The sequence below is a fragment of the Theobroma umbraticum genome, unplaced genomic scaffold (assembly GCF_002168275.2).
Source record: "Theobroma umbraticum cultivar Fairchild unplaced genomic scaffold, ASM216827v3 scaffold_30.0, whole genome shotgun sequence".
NCBI lineage: Eukaryota > Viridiplantae > Streptophyta > Magnoliopsida > Malvales > Malvaceae > Theobroma > Theobroma umbraticum.
Genome location: NW_018397254.1, coordinates 8,299,861 through 8,315,383, shown reverse-complemented (window position 1 = coordinate 8,315,383; position 15,523 = coordinate 8,299,861). Strand labels below are relative to the sequence as shown.

General features: G+C 37.1%; 3 protein-coding genes across 4 annotated transcripts; 2 read left to right on the top strand and 1 right to left on the bottom strand.

Annotated features, from left to right (window-relative positions):
- The first annotated feature begins 2,208 nt into the window (after positions 1-2,208).
- On the top strand, positions 2,209-5,670 carry LOC110421460 (uncharacterized). 2 transcript variants are annotated; one of them, XM_021435064.2, is made up of 14 exons: positions 2,209-2,334; positions 2,478-2,604; positions 2,760-2,837; positions 2,926-3,008; positions 3,100-3,206; positions 3,344-3,454; positions 3,606-3,712; positions 3,979-4,288; positions 4,372-4,446; positions 4,547-4,600; positions 4,685-4,774; positions 4,866-4,958; positions 5,084-5,161; positions 5,440-5,670. In XM_021435064.2, the coding sequence occupies exons 1-14, from the start codon at positions 2,280-2,282 to the stop codon at positions 5,488-5,490; spliced, it is 1,419 nt and encodes a 472-aa protein (XP_021290739.1). In that variant the 5' UTR covers positions 2,209-2,279; the 3' UTR covers positions 5,491-5,670. The 2 variants fall into 2 exon arrangements, with proteins under 2 accessions (XP_021290739.1, XP_021290743.1); XM_021435068.2 differs by lacking the exon at positions 4,685-4,774.
- Positions 5,671-6,780: 1,110 nt separating this feature from the next.
- Positions 6,781-10,380, bottom strand: LOC110426381 (Glycosyl hydrolase family protein). Its single transcript, XM_021441600.2, has 5 exons — positions 9,627-10,380; positions 9,156-9,325; positions 8,708-8,805; positions 7,831-8,595; positions 6,781-7,749 (listed from the first exon to the last, which is right to left on the bottom strand). The coding sequence occupies exons 1-5, from the start codon at positions 10,308-10,310 to the stop codon at positions 7,091-7,093; spliced, it is 2,376 nt and encodes a 791-aa protein (XP_021297275.2). The 5' UTR covers positions 10,311-10,380; the 3' UTR covers positions 6,781-7,090.
- Positions 10,381-12,067: 1,687 nt separating this feature from the next.
- On the top strand, positions 12,068-15,360 carry LOC110421449 (protein CORTICAL MICROTUBULE DISORDERING 6). The gene is made up of 4 exons (XM_021435054.1): positions 12,068-13,059; positions 13,499-13,750; positions 13,845-13,936; positions 14,385-15,360. Exons 1-4 carry the CDS (start codon positions 12,295-12,297, stop codon positions 15,199-15,201), a joined length of 1,926 nt encoding a protein of 641 aa, XP_021290729.1. The 5' UTR covers positions 12,068-12,294; the 3' UTR covers positions 15,202-15,360.
- The last annotated feature ends 163 nt before the right edge of the window (positions 15,361-15,523 follow it).

Here is a 15,523-nt window from a genome sequence, read left to right as displayed (position 1 = left end):
ATATAGCAAAGATTCGTTGGCGACAAGTTGGACATTAATGGAGAAAAGTCAAGGGTTTTGATTACGTGGTTAATGACGTTTGTACCCTTCTATTATTAAGGCGTGTAAGCTTATGCTTTCAAAATTTTTGGACCAATGTTGCCTATTTTCTTTTGTGTTAGAAGTTAAGGACTTGTCTAATAAAAAAGAGGACAAACCCTAAACATAATAGATAAAAAATCTCGAGTAATATTTCTTTGTCATTTCATTTTCAATGATTAACAGGCATCGCATTAGCTTAGAATAGTAATAATAAAAGAATGTGATATTTGACATGTATTACTTGTGAATTGAATATAAGTATATTGGGATAAGCATCAACATTTTCTCAAACACATATCCATTGAAAATTTGTTCGATGTTGAGAGACGAAGGAAAACCCAAGAAATTGAATTTGTCAATACTAGGAGGTGGAGAACAGCCGAGCAGATACATTGCTTGGAAAATGGCTGCGGATTGCAAAGCACAATTGTCAATTGACCAGTTTCATTATTTATGTACAATTGGGATCTGGGTATGCTTTCTTTGACTGCTTTATTGGAATGAGGCTGCCCTACGCGGCAAATCTCATCCTAATCAGTTTGCTGTGATGAAATTCTATCAGAGAGTAAAGTAGTTTCCAAAACGATGAGCTTCTTTTGGTCAAACATTTTTGGGAGGGGATATTACAATTCTAATTAAGTAGTTTCTACTTCTTTATCATTCATACTCCAGCCGTTGAGGTCAAATAGAAGGATCCAATGAGAGAATCAATTTGGTTTGAATGAAACCAATATCGTTTACCAATAACAGTTTATTTTTTATGCAAAAGAAAATTTTCCCCATAATCTTCCTTCAAAAGTTGCGCTGTGGACTACATTTGTCACTGCAATTAAATTTGTCTCTTTCTATTTGTAGTAGTGGAAAGCATCACATCAACATCTGTGAGCCATCTAGATTGATTGATGGCTCTCTACAAACTACTATAGAGGCCAACGACAAGGACAATTCATTTATTTATAGAGTTCGATGCATAAAACTAACCAACCATGACATTGATATGCATACTTCCATTTATATTATATATATTCTGGTTTCCACCAATGAATTTTGGACTGTCCACTTAAAAGTTAAAATTATGTAATTAAAATTTAATGTTCGTAATAAGTACTTTAATATCTTTTATTATTTGATACAATTAAATAAAATTAAAAAATTTTATAATTAAATTCGGATAGTAAAATTACTACCCGTCATAGATTCAAGTAGTGATTTGAAAATATTTGTTGCTTAAACTTAATTATAAATAATAATTTTATATATATTAATTTTTATTTTTAAAATTACTTATAATTAATATAATATTTATTAAAATTCATTAATTGTTTTAAATATAATTTTAAAATATAATTTATTTTTTTAAGAGTTGATTTTTAATTTATTAATTTAATTTTTAATAATATATACAAAATTTGATTTTAAATAAATTTATTTTAATTGAGTTCAAGTTCAAATTTTTTACAAGTAAATTTGAATATTAAGGGTTAATTTTTATAAATTTTAATCGAATTTAAGTTCGAATTCTTCAAAATTAATGGATACAGTATTCCTTATCCACACTCTTAACCTAACTATTGATTATCTAAGGGTAGAGCTAATTGTTTAAGTTATTTTCAAAAAGGAAATTGTTAAAAAGGTCGCCGTTTGTTTGATCTTTGTGGAAGAATATTTAAGACTGGTTTATTTTTGGAGACTAATTCAATTAAAACGTGGTATATTCTACTTGTATGATGCAGGACAAATTATCGCTTAATTTGTTAGTATTAGTATGCGACGACAATGGCAAGAATTCAAAGGAGGAAACAGTTAGGTTTAGGAAAAGAAGTTAAAATATAAATATATATATAATTATTTTTTATGATTTAAAATTTATGAATATTAATTGGTTTAAATTTATTCATTTACAATATGACAGCAGCACATGAGAATTTATACACTGACGGTGCAAATGAGAGACTTACATGCAAGCTAGCGAGGAAGGTTGGGGTACAAGTCAAGAATAGAGGAGCAAAGCAAATCCTAGTCAATCTAGGAGAAGACATGCAATCCTGTTAGGAAAAGAAAGTAAATGTCGGTTCTAGGAATTATATAAAGGACATTAAATTCTTTGCGCTAATAAATCGTAAGCATGGTGATTTCTCTCGCAATTCTCTTGTGAGTTCCTCCTGTTGCTTTCGGCAGTTGAATTCTAGGCGATTTTCATGAGCACCATGGGCGGTAATATTGGCACTAGAACACGCCATAAGAGGCCATTGCGTGAGTTTCTTTTCAATTTGTTTAATGTTTTAATTATGGTGTTTCGTTCATCATTCTTTTTCATGGGAATACGTTTTCTTGAACTTCAAGTCACAAAAATAAAAGAAGCAAATGCTGAGTTAATAACATAGGATGAACTGCAGGTAGGGGTAGACGTCAATCAGCTAGAAGAGGCATTCTGCTTGATGACGACGCTAGTAGTGATATGGGCAATTTTCAGGGTGCACCCAAGACTCTTGATGCTTACTTCAGAGAGTTGTCTGACAAAAGGTATATATAATTATATTTTAAATAAATTTAACCTTTTCTTTTACCCTCTGAACTTTGGTGTTTTAAGGTTTCCTTTCATAACTAATTAGATTTCAACTTGTTACGTTGTTTCACCTCCAGTTTATAAGTATTTCTTGTTTATTCTGTAAATGCAGGGCAAAGAGAGAGCAAGCTCTGTCACCAATTCTCGAGGCTTTAACTGACAACATAGAGCAAAATTTTGTAGAAGAGAAGTAAGCATTATTTTCCTTTTGATAATACTCTGCTAGTAATATACATATAAACCAGGTAATGCTCACAATTATGATCATCTTCTTGCAGCTTTGTAACGCTGCTGTATCACTGCCTGCATTGCCTTAAAAAGGGTTCTGCTAAGGAGATGCAGCAAGCAGCACATATTATTGGTAGGTTCAATCATTCATAACTCTGCAATTATTGATTAAACTTAGAAATTTAACTTCTTGTAGTTCTCATACATACATATTGTTCTTGTAGGATTGCTGGCAATGATTACTAGTTGTGTTGACCATGCACACGAAGCGTATGAAGATGTACTGACTGCACTTTCCCAGCAACGTAAATCTAAGCTTAAGACCTTGAAGGTAAAATTATTGTATCCTATGATGCTGTGAATTAGTAATAGTGTTACTAAGCTGATTAATTAAGATTTGAGTTTTTTGGATATCGCCTACATGATTATGCTTCATGGACTTTGTTATAATTTTCTTTCCCTCTACAGATTCTTGACTGCTTGGCTGTTGTTACCTTTTTTGGTGCAAGCAACTCAGATGAGACTGAACAAGCAATGCAGTTAATATGGAACTTCATTCACCCTGAATCTCATTCTAATGTATGTGGTCCACCTAAATCCTTTAATATTTCCTTATGTTGTTGAGTACAACAATTTAAGCTACAGAATTTAAGCAAGTCTAACTGAGATTTCTGTCTATATGATTCTGTAATTTGCTTAGTCAATTCTTAAATTTCCTTCTATGTTCCAGATGGAAAGGAAGCATTCACCAGATGTTTTAACAGCTGCAATATCTGCTTGGTCCTTTCTTCTCACTACCATTGATGGATGGAGGCTGAGTTACAAAAACTGGCAAGGGTCAGTCTTCTAATTAAACAGTTTTATTTATTGTAAATATATTTGTTTTTCTACCTACTTTGACAGTTTGATAAAAGAATTTCTTATTTTAAATTTTTCCTGAAAATGCTTACTCCCATGGACACTATATCTTTTTGCCTCTAAACTATTCCAACCTCTAGATAATTATTAGACTCTGCCTTTTTTCTCTACATACAAATTTCTCCTGCTATAGCATCAAAAGAGCACTGGGAATAACATTGGTAGCTTTGCAAATTTGGATGCAGGGCAATTCCATACTTCTCAAACCTACTGGACAACAATGATGAAGCATTATGTGCAGCAGCTAGCGAGGCTCTTGCTTTGATCTTTGAAACCAACTGTCTGGAGAAGTTCTCAACTGAAGCTAAGGATTCTCATGGCTCAATTTATGAAGGTGGTACATCCGTTAAGATATATTTAACAAAGGAAGAATTGAAGGACAATATTATAAAGCAACTCAGAAGCCAGTCCACCAAAGCAAGTAACGAAAATATTCCTGTTCAAGATGCAAGAAACGGGTTTGATGCTATCTCAGCTGCTTTAAAGTTTTTGGAGGTAATGATTTTACTGTGTTTATACACATATATTTAATTGAATATCTTGAGCTGGCAAAATAATCTTAAGTCACTTACTTTCAGGAGAACTGTCCAAATACCTGTGTGACAATAGGGGGGCAGGAACTCATGTTATCAAAATGGTCTCAGAAAATACAGGTATTTAACTTTTCTTCACAGTTCTTTGAGCATTGGTTTGTTAATTTATTTTCTTCATCTCTTGCAAAGAAACTAAATCTTTTTCTGCTTCCAACTGCAGCTAAAGTTTGTGAAGCATTTTCTAGGAAAAAATGGATTTGTAAAGCATATGATGGTAGGTTTAAATGATCTTCTCTTTTTACCCTGAAAATCTGTCATGCATTTTCTTTGATACTCAAGTTACTTGTTCTGCAAACAGCAAAATGAAAACTTCCATAATGTCTTTGAGTTTATGCCGAAAAAAAGGAATTCTTTAAGCAGCATAATATATGAACCAGAAAGAGAAGAGGTCAGTTTATGTGTTCATTTGAATGGTTCATGTGTATGTATAGTCCTTTTGCTTTAGGTTCCATCATGTCTAAAACTTGCTAATTTGACAGGTCACTGTTCGTTTTTTCCAACCTCCCGTTGTGAGATGCCAGGATTCCTCTCTGCTACCATTCATAAGCAGAGAAGAAAGGCAGTTACAAAAGGTAGCTCTTTTTGGCTCAAGGGATTTACACTGGTGTATTCATCTTTTACACTTTTTCATGTGAATATGCATGTAATCAAGGGGTTGAATTTTGTACTCATTTTTGCATCTTCCTCTCCCTTACAGAAAATGACCATGTCACCCAATTCATGCTTGAGCAAGGCAAGAACTCAGTTACTGAACAAGCAGCGACTGTTATCACAGGTAGCTTCCTTTTGCATTTTAGTCATAACATGATCCTTTATGGTCCCTTGGTAAAAAGAGGGTCACTAGGAAGTTAGGCACACAATATAATAGAACTGAATTACCGGAAAAGCTGTCCTCATGTATCAACTTTCTAATGTTAAGACAACCTATGATTAGCAGTTCTAAAGTCAATAATAAGATTTGTTTATTGATGAAACCTTAATCTTAACCTCAGTGTTCTCTTTAAACAATCTTCTAATCTTTTAACTGATGTTTGAATATGCTTTCATATGCAGGGGGGGAGACTTAGAGAGAGTGCTTGCTTTGCTGTTGCGGATGAAAATTAGGTAGAGAAGAGAAGAGCTGTTGAAGTGCACCTGACTCAATGCTCAGATTGACAACAAAATTTATTTTTAGCTTAGTTTTTATTTATGTCTTGCAATTTTTTTGTTATCATAGCTTTGATTAGACAACCATCATTGTGATACTTGTTTAAGAAGCAATGGCAACTATTTTCTTTTATTTAATTTGTTAGAATAATTCTCTGTTTTTTGAAAATTGAAACACAAGTTTTTTTATTTTTGATATTTGGTGGAACTGTCATAGTTCTAAGACTGGTATAAAATATAACTGGTCAAGCAGGGCAATCACTTGAGCAAGGTCAAGCCACATTTAAATATGGTTCACTGTAATGCAATTATAGGCCAAGTAACTTAAAGCAGATGCTAGAGAACAATAATGTAACCTTGTTAAAGAGTTAGAATTAAGGAGGGTATATATTCTCTTGGCATATGCATTGCCACACTTGAGGATAGTACTCATGTTCTTGAAAATCCGCTGCTCGAATTGATATTTCAACCGGCATGCAGGGCTTGCACTGGTTGCACTTCGAATGACAGGCAACAGGAAGTGAGCCAGGCCTTCTCATTCCTGCAATCAGGTCCAAACTTATCTGTAGAGAATATATATCGATCGATACAAAAGCATTCAAAGAATGTTTGTTAAGTCAAGGCACATGGCAATGATATTTATAATGGTATAGTAGAAACAATAAAAAGGAAACAACCAGGGGAACAAGATATATTGTGGCTGTGGGATGCACTAACCGGAGAAGGTGATGGTAAGCCAGCTAGCTTACGAGAGTGAACCGAGCTAGAAGAAATAAGAATAGTAAGCAAGAGAGTGATGCTGATGTTGGTGGCTTTGGTTCTCTGTTCCATTCTTGGGAGCAAATACAAAACTCTTGGGGAAATTATTAATTGAACTGGTCTTGTACAAGATGATGGCAAATATTTATACATGGAAATTGAGAAGTTGTTGAATCTTCTTTTACATAACATGAAGAAATGGTCAAAATGCTCTCAACTGCCAAGATCATCATCAATAAGTCTTGGACAGAATGAGCCATGTGCTTGCAGATATGGTTTTAGCCTTTATCCGTAATACTGAAAGAACATGCAAAACCGCCAAACCGGGTCGTGTCTTCTGCTCTTTGATTCTTAGATACATTTAAACTGTTCAAAAAAAATTAACAAGCAGGAGTAGCTCAGTTCCATTTTGGTTCTGGGATTCTGGCCCTAATAATGGACTCCACAAACTTTTTAATTCCACTTCTGTTCTGGGTTTCCGGCCCTAATAGTGACAAACTTTTTCATTTACGTTCTGGGATTCTGGCCCTAATAATGACCTATTAAACATGGACTCAGAAGAAAGCTAAACATATGCAAATGATACCTCACTTGCTGCTAAAAAAACTGTTTCATTTTCGTTCTGGGCTTCTGGCCCCAGTAAGGACCTGTTAAACATGGACTCAGAAGAAAGCCATATATATGTAGATGATAGCTTACATACTGCATGCTCTGCTAATTTCTAAGTCCTAACACACCATAAGCTATTCTACTACTATACCATTGTAGTTGGTAGCAGCACTCCAACTAATGTTATTGCCTACATAGACACAGAACCTTCTACACTTGCATTCACAGTCTGCCTGACAACGAAATGGTGCCTTACTTGGTTCTCACTAGTAGAACCCACAAAAAGGGTATGCTGCCCTGTAATTAACTTCCTGTTCCCTTCAGCATCCACAAGCGTCAACTCCTTGCAGACACCCAAGCTCATTGTCGCATTCTGTGTCTTTCCTCTCTTCACTTCCAGCCTCTCAAACCCAACTAACTGCACGTTTGGTGCACCGGTCACCACTCTTGAGCTTGGTGGCTTCCAGAACAAGAGCACCACATGGGCCCCATTCATTGGTCCATTGTTCTTCACCCCGATGACAAGATTAAATTGCAGATCGTTGCAGTTTATGTTTGAAACATCAATTGCTTCACCATTAGAGTAAGCATATGGTTCGCGGATGGATTTAGAGGAGAGAATATTATTTGGTGTTGATTGGATGAGTATTGTGGAAGGAGCAGATAATATGAACTTGGAGAATGACGTATAGCTTAGTCCATGTCCAAATTCATAAATAGATTTGCCAGTGTAGAAGCGGTAGGTTCTTCCAGGAAAATTTTCGCTGGCGTTAGCTCTCATATTCATGTCTGTGATGGGAACCTGATCTGCATACTCTTGTGGATACCATGTAAAAGGAGACCTTCCAGCTGAAACAAGAAACCATTTATGAGCATACTGATGTTTAGAGGCACCTGCATTCAAAAGAAATAAAAAGAAGGAAAGACAACCTGGATTATAATCTCCAAATATGACTTGAGCAATGGCTTCTCCCCCAGCTTGACCAGGATATCCGACCCACAAAATGCCTCCAATTTGGTTCACATTCTTTGCAAAAGAAATATCAATAGGGCCAGCAGCCATAATCACAAGAATCACTGTTCCATTTGCTGCATTTGCAACATCAGTCACCAACTTTTCTTGATATCCTGGCAATGTTAAGTTCACTCTATCCAGCCCTTCTGCCTCAATAGATTGATCTAGCCCCACAACTACCACCACAGCATCAGCCTTGGATGCAGCCTGAACTGCAGCCTCAATAAGTGTCTCATTACTGCATTTTACATCGCTACACCCTGCTTCATATGTAACCACTGAGACGTACTTTTGCAATCCTTGTAAAGGGCTAGTGTAGTGGCAAGGTACACCAGCATAGTTACTTATCATTACTGTTGTGGCATTAGCATTTGGTCCTATAACAGCTAAATTCTTGGTGATATTTTGGGACAAAGGAAGAGCTCCATTGTTGTCTAGTAAGACTATTCCCTGCTTGGCAGCATCAAGGGCTAGCAGCTGATGATCATCAGCGCATACATCAGATGGCCCCAGATCACCGAATAGAAGCAGTTTGGGGTTTCCGTCAAAGAAACCAAGCCTCATAAGGACTATATAGTTATATAATAAAGCCTGGTCAACAATAGATTCTTCCACTTTTTTTAAGTTGACTGCATTTACGGTGTACTTTCCCAGATAATCCCCACAGTTCATGTTTAAACCTGCAGAAATTAAACGATCATGTAGTATAAGTAAAAGTGAAATTAAACGCATTGATTTGAGTATTTTAGTGAAAATATCCAGCCGCTGCTAGCTTATCAGTGGCAACAAGACCTGCTTTTAGAGCAACTGCTACGGCATCTTCAGGTGTAGCAGTGTAATGGATGCTATTATAAAAAACCGCAACAGAGTCGCAGTCTGAAACAATATATCTGCCAAAAGCATGTAAAATGTCATTGAAGCACAAAGAACACTATCACTTAAGAAATTATCAACCAATAATTGCAGAAACAATAATGACTTTGTATTTTGGTGTTAGAGGATAACGATCAATAGTTAATTTCTGCAAAAAAAAAAATCAGCATTTCATCAGGTAAAATGTGAAGGCACGGGGTTTATTTATGCTAATTTTATGATCAGTAATAGGAATTAATAATTGTGGCCTGGACTCTCGAGTCTTCAATTTTTAAATGAGATAAAATTGTGTTTCTTTCTAGTGAAATGGAGACAAATCACTACTTCATAAAAGGCTTAATATCTAGTAAGGAAAATAGAAACACACCCATCAAGACCCCACTGGCCTCTAACTATTCCTTTTAGCAGGTCTGGATCAGCACAGGTAGGAATCCCATTCACCCTGTTGTATGAGCACATTACACTGCTCACATGTCCCTCCTCAACACAGCTCTTAAACGGTGGCTGATACGTATCTTCCAAGTCCTGTTTCGTAACCTGATGCAATCCAAGTTTTAATATTAGTATGACACACAAGATCTATAATGCGGCAATACATCTTTTATATTTATTTTTGCTTTGCAAAGTTAAAAGCACTCAAAATTTACCAACTCCAATCACTGGTCCCTGAATGCCATAAGATTTTCCCGATTCCAATTTTTACAGAGGTTTGCTAAAATCTCAGTGTGTATTCACAATGTTTATGGATCAGTAAGTCATTGAAGTCATAATTAAGCACTCCATCAACTCTACCAAGCATCAAACACTGGTTATTAAGTAACTCTACTGATACGCATACCTTTGCATCAAAATGGAATCGATCGACGCCTTTCCAATTATCCAGATCGTAAGCAGTGTAGTGCTTGCAACAACTTGAAACCTTAAGCTTGTCATGGGTAGAGTTTGACTCCCCACCCACTTCTTGCAATCCCCGAACATAATTGACAGCATATCTTGAGACCACCAGAGGGTCCTCCCCTGGCGTTTCTTGGCCACGTCCCCATCTCGGGTCACGAAACACGTTAACATTAGGGCTCCAATATGTCAAGCCCGCTAACCCTACATTGTACATGGCTCGAGCTTCTGTTGACACTACCTGCCCCATCTTAAACCATAATGTCGCGTTGAAACTTGCAGCAGACAAAATTACAGCGGGGAAACTAGTTGCACCAGGCACTGTGGCATTAAAACGTGTGCCTGGTCCCAGGTCTGAGACACCGTGAAGTGCCTCAGACCACCACTCATAGGCAGGCACACCAAGCCTGGAAATGCCAGAGGCCGTGTTTACTAGTTGTTGCACCTTTTCTTGGAGAGTCAAGCGTGAAACAAGGTCCTTGGCTCGATCCTCATAAGATAAGGCGGTGTCACAAAAGGGGAACTGGTTCGTATTGGGATCATTCTTGTCACATGCAAATTGCTGAGTGTTACATGGGACTACTAGGAAAAGTGAGAGACACAGAGTTAAGGAAACTTGCGTTTTCATGGCTTGCTGGCTTAAGTTTCCTTTACATGGTGGAATATTGCCAGCCCTTGCAATTCTTTTATAGAAGAAGATGAAGTATATAAAAGGGTTGGTCTCGTCTTTTTCTTGTCTTTCATATATAACAGGAATGAAGGGTTGCTTGCGATGTGAGACATAGAAATGGTCTTCCCGTGTAAGAAGTATAATTTTGCTAATGAACGAATAACACTTTGATGCTTAGACAAAATAAAAGCTTCTTTAACTCTCAATGGCATTATACTCATGGACCACCAAATATACATGGTAATATTCCTATTACAGTCCCGAATTAGGTGAGGCAAAATGATACTAATACAAATCTGCATAAACTAAAAATGAATGAATTGATCAAATGCATCTTTGCTCTTTGTTAATTTCTTTGAGGAACACTTTCATCTTAAGCAAGAGAAGCCCAATTAATCATGAGAGGCCAGGCCACGTAAACATCTGAAAATTTTTGAAAGTAATCAGTTGTCTTACTTTTGCAGCGCTGCAATCTGCATCACATTCTGGTATTGGTCTGTCTTGGGCTGTTAAACCAAGGATGGTGATTCGTGGCTTAGTCAACTTTCATGAGAATACTTTGCGTGAAAAAAAGTGTAACTATCTTTTTCATAACCTTGCACAATTCCTTTTCCGACAATGATTGTAGTCGTATCATAGTTACCACTTGCTAATTTGATATGCCGATAATCTTTGGTCTAAGGCAGGAGGATTATATGTCAAGCAAGGGACACTTTGAGCAAAGATAAATATAGATTTGTGCGCACTCATTGAAGGGTGCCTTTGAAGAGAATGCAAAGAAAATAGGGCACGCCATACAGAGCCCAACAAGGCACCCATATGTACGACAAGTATCAAACACCAAGGTGGAATCTGATATAGAGATAGCGTAATTGAACTTCAGCCCTCTATTTAACATTATTTTTTCACTAATATAATTAGGTTCAAGTGTCTAAACAATATGATAAAGCAACATCTTCCCTTCTTTCGTTTACCTTTTTCTTTTTTTTTCCTTTTTGTCTATTTTGGAAATGCTGAAACCTAAATACTTTGCATACATCTACTGCAAACTGTGAGTCTACTCTGACAAGAATCAGAGGATGCTTTCTTTTGGACTTAAGTCATCTAACCCAATGTAATTCTATTGCTACTTCAAATGCAGCGAAACATTACATTGAAGTTTATTCCATCAAAAACAAGAGAAAGACGAGACTAAGTTCAACTTTCATCACAAAGATCAAAGAGCGGGGCAGGGGTGACTTTTTGTAACGTAACATAGGCATCGGCCCTAAAAAGAATGTAAAATTCTTACACTTCCAATGATCAGGGCTCGTGCTTGATGGCTCGATGGAAAAATAAAATTGCAGAGAACCCGTGAGAATGTCAGAGCGCAGCGCAATTCCTTTGGGTTTGGGCTGTTTTTAGTCCGAAATGGGGGCAGGCGAGCCTTTCCTATACAGTCCATCTAATCTCAATTGTCAGGTTCCACTGGACCCAACCTTACGTAAACCTCCATTTTTGCGGGCCACGTGAGAGGAGCCAGCCAATCCCATAGAGCGTAAATTCTGATGAAATAGTTCCACTCATTTGACCTTTCAAAACTTGATGCAGTGTGGACCCTATATCATCGTTGCTTTGTACTGACAGTTATAACTACCGCTTCATGGGGTATTCGTTAATGCCATCCATTAAATACTTGAAAAACCCTATTAGCAACTGTCAATCGAAGCATCCCAAAGAACAAAGCACTGGAATTCTCAATCTTTAGACGAACCGAAATTATGACCACCAGATTTCTTTTCTTTTGTACTCCACGTTGTTTCGCAGCCTTAGAAACTTCTTGTTTTCATTTACTCGACCAAGACATCCCATGATACGATAATACGCTACAATTTCAAGTTCTTGCTATATATAAAGTCTTAGATTAGAAGATTCTTTTTGTTTTCTTTTGGGTTCAAGAAATATGGAAACTCTGCATTCTGGGGTCATTTTGAAACTTCTTGAAGACTTGGGTATTGAAGAAAGAACAGTTACTGCTGATTGTGATGTTTGTAAGAAACCTGCGATTTTACAGATTAGAAGCATAATTCCAGTGTTGGCAGAAGGTGATCTTTGGCCTAAACAAGGTTTTCTCATGAAAGTTTCGGATGCAACGCATGCTATGTATGTTTCTTTGTCCCAAGAAGAAGATGAGATGGTTCTATGTAACAAGTTGCAACTTGGGCAGTTCATATACGTGGAGAAATTGGAGGTAGCCTATCCAGTTCCAATGCTTAAGGGGGTAAGGCCAATTCCAGGGAGACAGCCTTGCAATGGGGATCCAAAAGTTCCTGTCGGCATTGACATCATGGAAAAATTTGGTGGAGCGTCGAAATTGCTGATACAGGACAGAAATGCTTTGAAGAAAAAGCCAAGAGAAAGGGCTTTGTCTATAAGTCCTCATAAGGAACCCTCTGGGGACTGGAGAGCTAGTCTTGGAGGCCAGACCTGTGGGATTAGGGCTCCTGATGTAGCGAAAGAAGGCTTTGGTAGGGTTTATTCGAGAAACCAATCAAGTGTTGTTGATAAAGAAAGCGATTCAGATAGTTTGACATCAAGTTGCTCATTGGAATCACATTCCAGGAGAAGAAGCTGGTGTGGGATAGCGAAAACAAGAAGTAGGGAAATTCCAGACGCCGCAGTTGTCAAGCATGAGCTAATCCCTCTTCGCCATAGTCCTAATTGTTACGTAAGTGTTCGGTTTTAGTCCTTTTCTCTAGTCTTCAACATGTTTGTTAGGGTAAATAATTCTGTGCACTGTAAGGTCATTGAGTCATTGTTTTTATACTAGTTATTTAGTACAATAAAATTTTCACCCTGAACTTAGAATTCTGTATAAAATCGGGGATCAGTGCAAATGTTTAAATTCAAGAGCCGCCGGCGATTTGTTTCCCATTTTCTTCGGCAAAATATCGTCTGCAATGTTGCTTCTGCCATAGTTAAAAATAGGAACAAGTTGATTTAGGCAAGTTGGTGAGTTGGAGAAATATCTGATTTTGGATTAAGTCCTATCAGGCATAAATCATTCACAAACATGCAAAATTAGATAGAATAAATTCTACATGAAAATGAATGGCAAAACAAATCTTCTGTTATTTGCGATCATCCTTTTTTTTCTGACTTCACAGGTTTCACCAGTTTGTCCTGCTAGCTATAACAGCAACGATATTAATTCAAACACCAGAACAAGTATAAAAGACATTAGTCCATCTCCAAAACCAGTTCAAAGTCCAAAAGGGAGTAGAAACTCTTCATTAGCAAGAACTAGTAAGGAGCCATTAACTGAAGCAGGGACACGCGCGTCATCCAATAATAAAAAATGGGAAGAAACTGACATGTTATGGGATTCCCTTCCCTCTTCCTTGGTCGAACAGGGAAAGGTATTGCATTTGGCTTGTTGTTGTTTTCCTTATGTGACTTTCCCTGTCCCCTTAAAATCCAAAGATTTTTGAAAGCCCTTAAAATCCTCTGCAGGAAGTATTAAGGCAAAGAGATGTCGCTCTGCTCGCAGCCGTTGAGGCTTTGCAAGAGGCTGCTGCTACTGAGCGATTGCTCAGGTGCTTAAGGTGAGGAAATGTACACTTATAAACAGTCTTTTGTATTTCAATCTGGCATTTTAAAAAATGCATATAGATTGCATTTCCTGTCATTGCTTTGCTTTTGAAATTGGATCGCCATTATGAAACAATGGAATGAAGTAAATTAATGATACGTATTTTTTGTAATTATTGACTCAATTGTTAATGTCAAGTTCATTTTGAGTTTGAGAATTAAAATCAGTGAAAGCCCATAATCTACTTTTCTCTGCTTGATTTTTTTTTTTTTGATCATGTCGTTCAAGTTTTTAGATAAACAGGCTAGAATTCTTGGTTAACCCCTGCAAGGAATTATATCTATTGAAATGAAACACTCTGTTGTGTGTCTGTTTTCTTCTGTTACTTCATCACTTTGTCTGCCATTCCGATTATCTTCTATGACCTGAAAAATTCACTAATTTCTTTCATTTTCTTTCAGTACATTTTCAGAGCTTCAGTTGGCAAAAGAGGATGATCAACAGCCTTGCATTAACAAGTTTTTCAAGCTGCAAGATTACATGGCTCAGTGTAGAGCAATTGTTCAGTCGTTAGGAAATATTTGTTCTCTAAGAACGGCTGATAGTGATCTGAATAGTCCTGGTGCCATCAGGGAAGCAGTAAAACTGGCAGTAGATAGAAAGAGAAATGCAACCACATGGGTTAAAGCCGCTGTGGCATCTGATCTTATCCCACTTTCTGCTTCTAGAACCAAAAATGTTTCTGCAGAGGCAAAAATTGCAGCAAAAAGCTCAAACAAACCAAGTCAGGTTACCAAGCTGAAAGGCACTTCTACAATTAGGAAGCGAAGGAACATTGGTGAATTTTATTCTGGATTGGCAGATGAGAAGGAAGATCTCCCAGATTGGGCGAAGGGAAGTACCTTGGGTGCAGCTGGAAATTTGGCACAAGCTTTGCAGGATGAATGTAAAACATGGTTTTTAGCTTATGTAGAAAATTATTTAGATAGATTTAAAAATAAATGCCTTTTGAGGGTACGTGATAGCCAGGTAGCTGAATCCATGTGTCAGATCAAGAGATTGAACGACTGGTTAGATATGATGGAGAAAAAGGAGGGAGGCAGTGACAATAGTACGCTGGTGAGTTCTAAAGTAGAAGCATATGGAAGGGTGAGGAACAAAATATACGGGGTCCTTTTGAAGCATGTTGAAAGAACTGCCATGGTTTTGGAGAATATGAGTGCAACTGCTGAAGGTTGGAACTCTGCGGGTTGCACAATCAGCTTGGCATCAACGTAAGAGGAATAAACTAACAGAACTCTGTTTAAATCTCGAGAACCTCACATGGTATTAACACCAAAAAGGTGTCATTTGAAAGCAAAGAAGCATTTAGTTTCTTTTTTCTTCTCTTTCTGCTGCTAGGCACTAGCCAGACAGAGACAAAGAGTACCGGTAGGTGATTCTGCGACCTCATGTTAGCTTTCTAAACAGCAATTGAGGCCTTGAGTCCTTTCCATTTCCAGTTGTAGGGTAGGCTTATATATATGGTTAGTTTAGCTGCTGAAGTCGACGCCATTAACTGTTCATTGGTTAATTTTCTTTAACTAATCGACAATTAAAT

Coding starts and splice junctions, on each gene's coding strand:
- LOC110426381 (XM_021441600.2), bottom strand. CDS start 10,310: ATGAAAACGCAAGTTTCCTTAACTCTGTGTCTCTCACTTTTCCTAGTA. Junction 9,326..9,626: donor GATTCCATTTTGATGCAAAG/GTATGCGTATCA, acceptor GGATTGCATCAG/GTTACGAAACAGGACTTGGA. Junction 8,806..9,155: donor GGCCAGTGGGGTCTTGATGG/GTGTGTTTCTAT, acceptor TGCTTTTGGCAG/ATATATTGTTTCAGACTGCG.
- LOC110421449 (XM_021435054.1), top strand. CDS start 12,295: ATGGAAACTCTGCATTCTGGGGTCATTTTGAAACTTCTTGAAGACTTG. Junction 13,751..13,844: donor CCTTGGTCGAACAGGGAAAG/GTATTGCATTTG, acceptor AATCCTCTGCAG/GAAGTATTAAGGCAAAGAGA. Junction 13,937..14,384: donor CGATTGCTCAGGTGCTTAAG/GTGAGGAAATGT, acceptor ATTTTCTTTCAG/TACATTTTCAGAGCTTCAGT.
- LOC110421460 (XM_021435064.2), top strand. CDS start 2,280: ATGAGCACCATGGGCGGTAATATTGGCACTAGAACACGCCATAAGAGG. Junction 2,605..2,759: donor AGAGAGTTGTCTGACAAAAG/GTATATATAATT, acceptor CTGTAAATGCAG/GGCAAAGAGAGAGCAAGCTC. Junction 3,009..3,099: donor GCAAGCAGCACATATTATTG/GTAGGTTCAATC, acceptor TTGTTCTTGTAG/GATTGCTGGCAATGATTACT.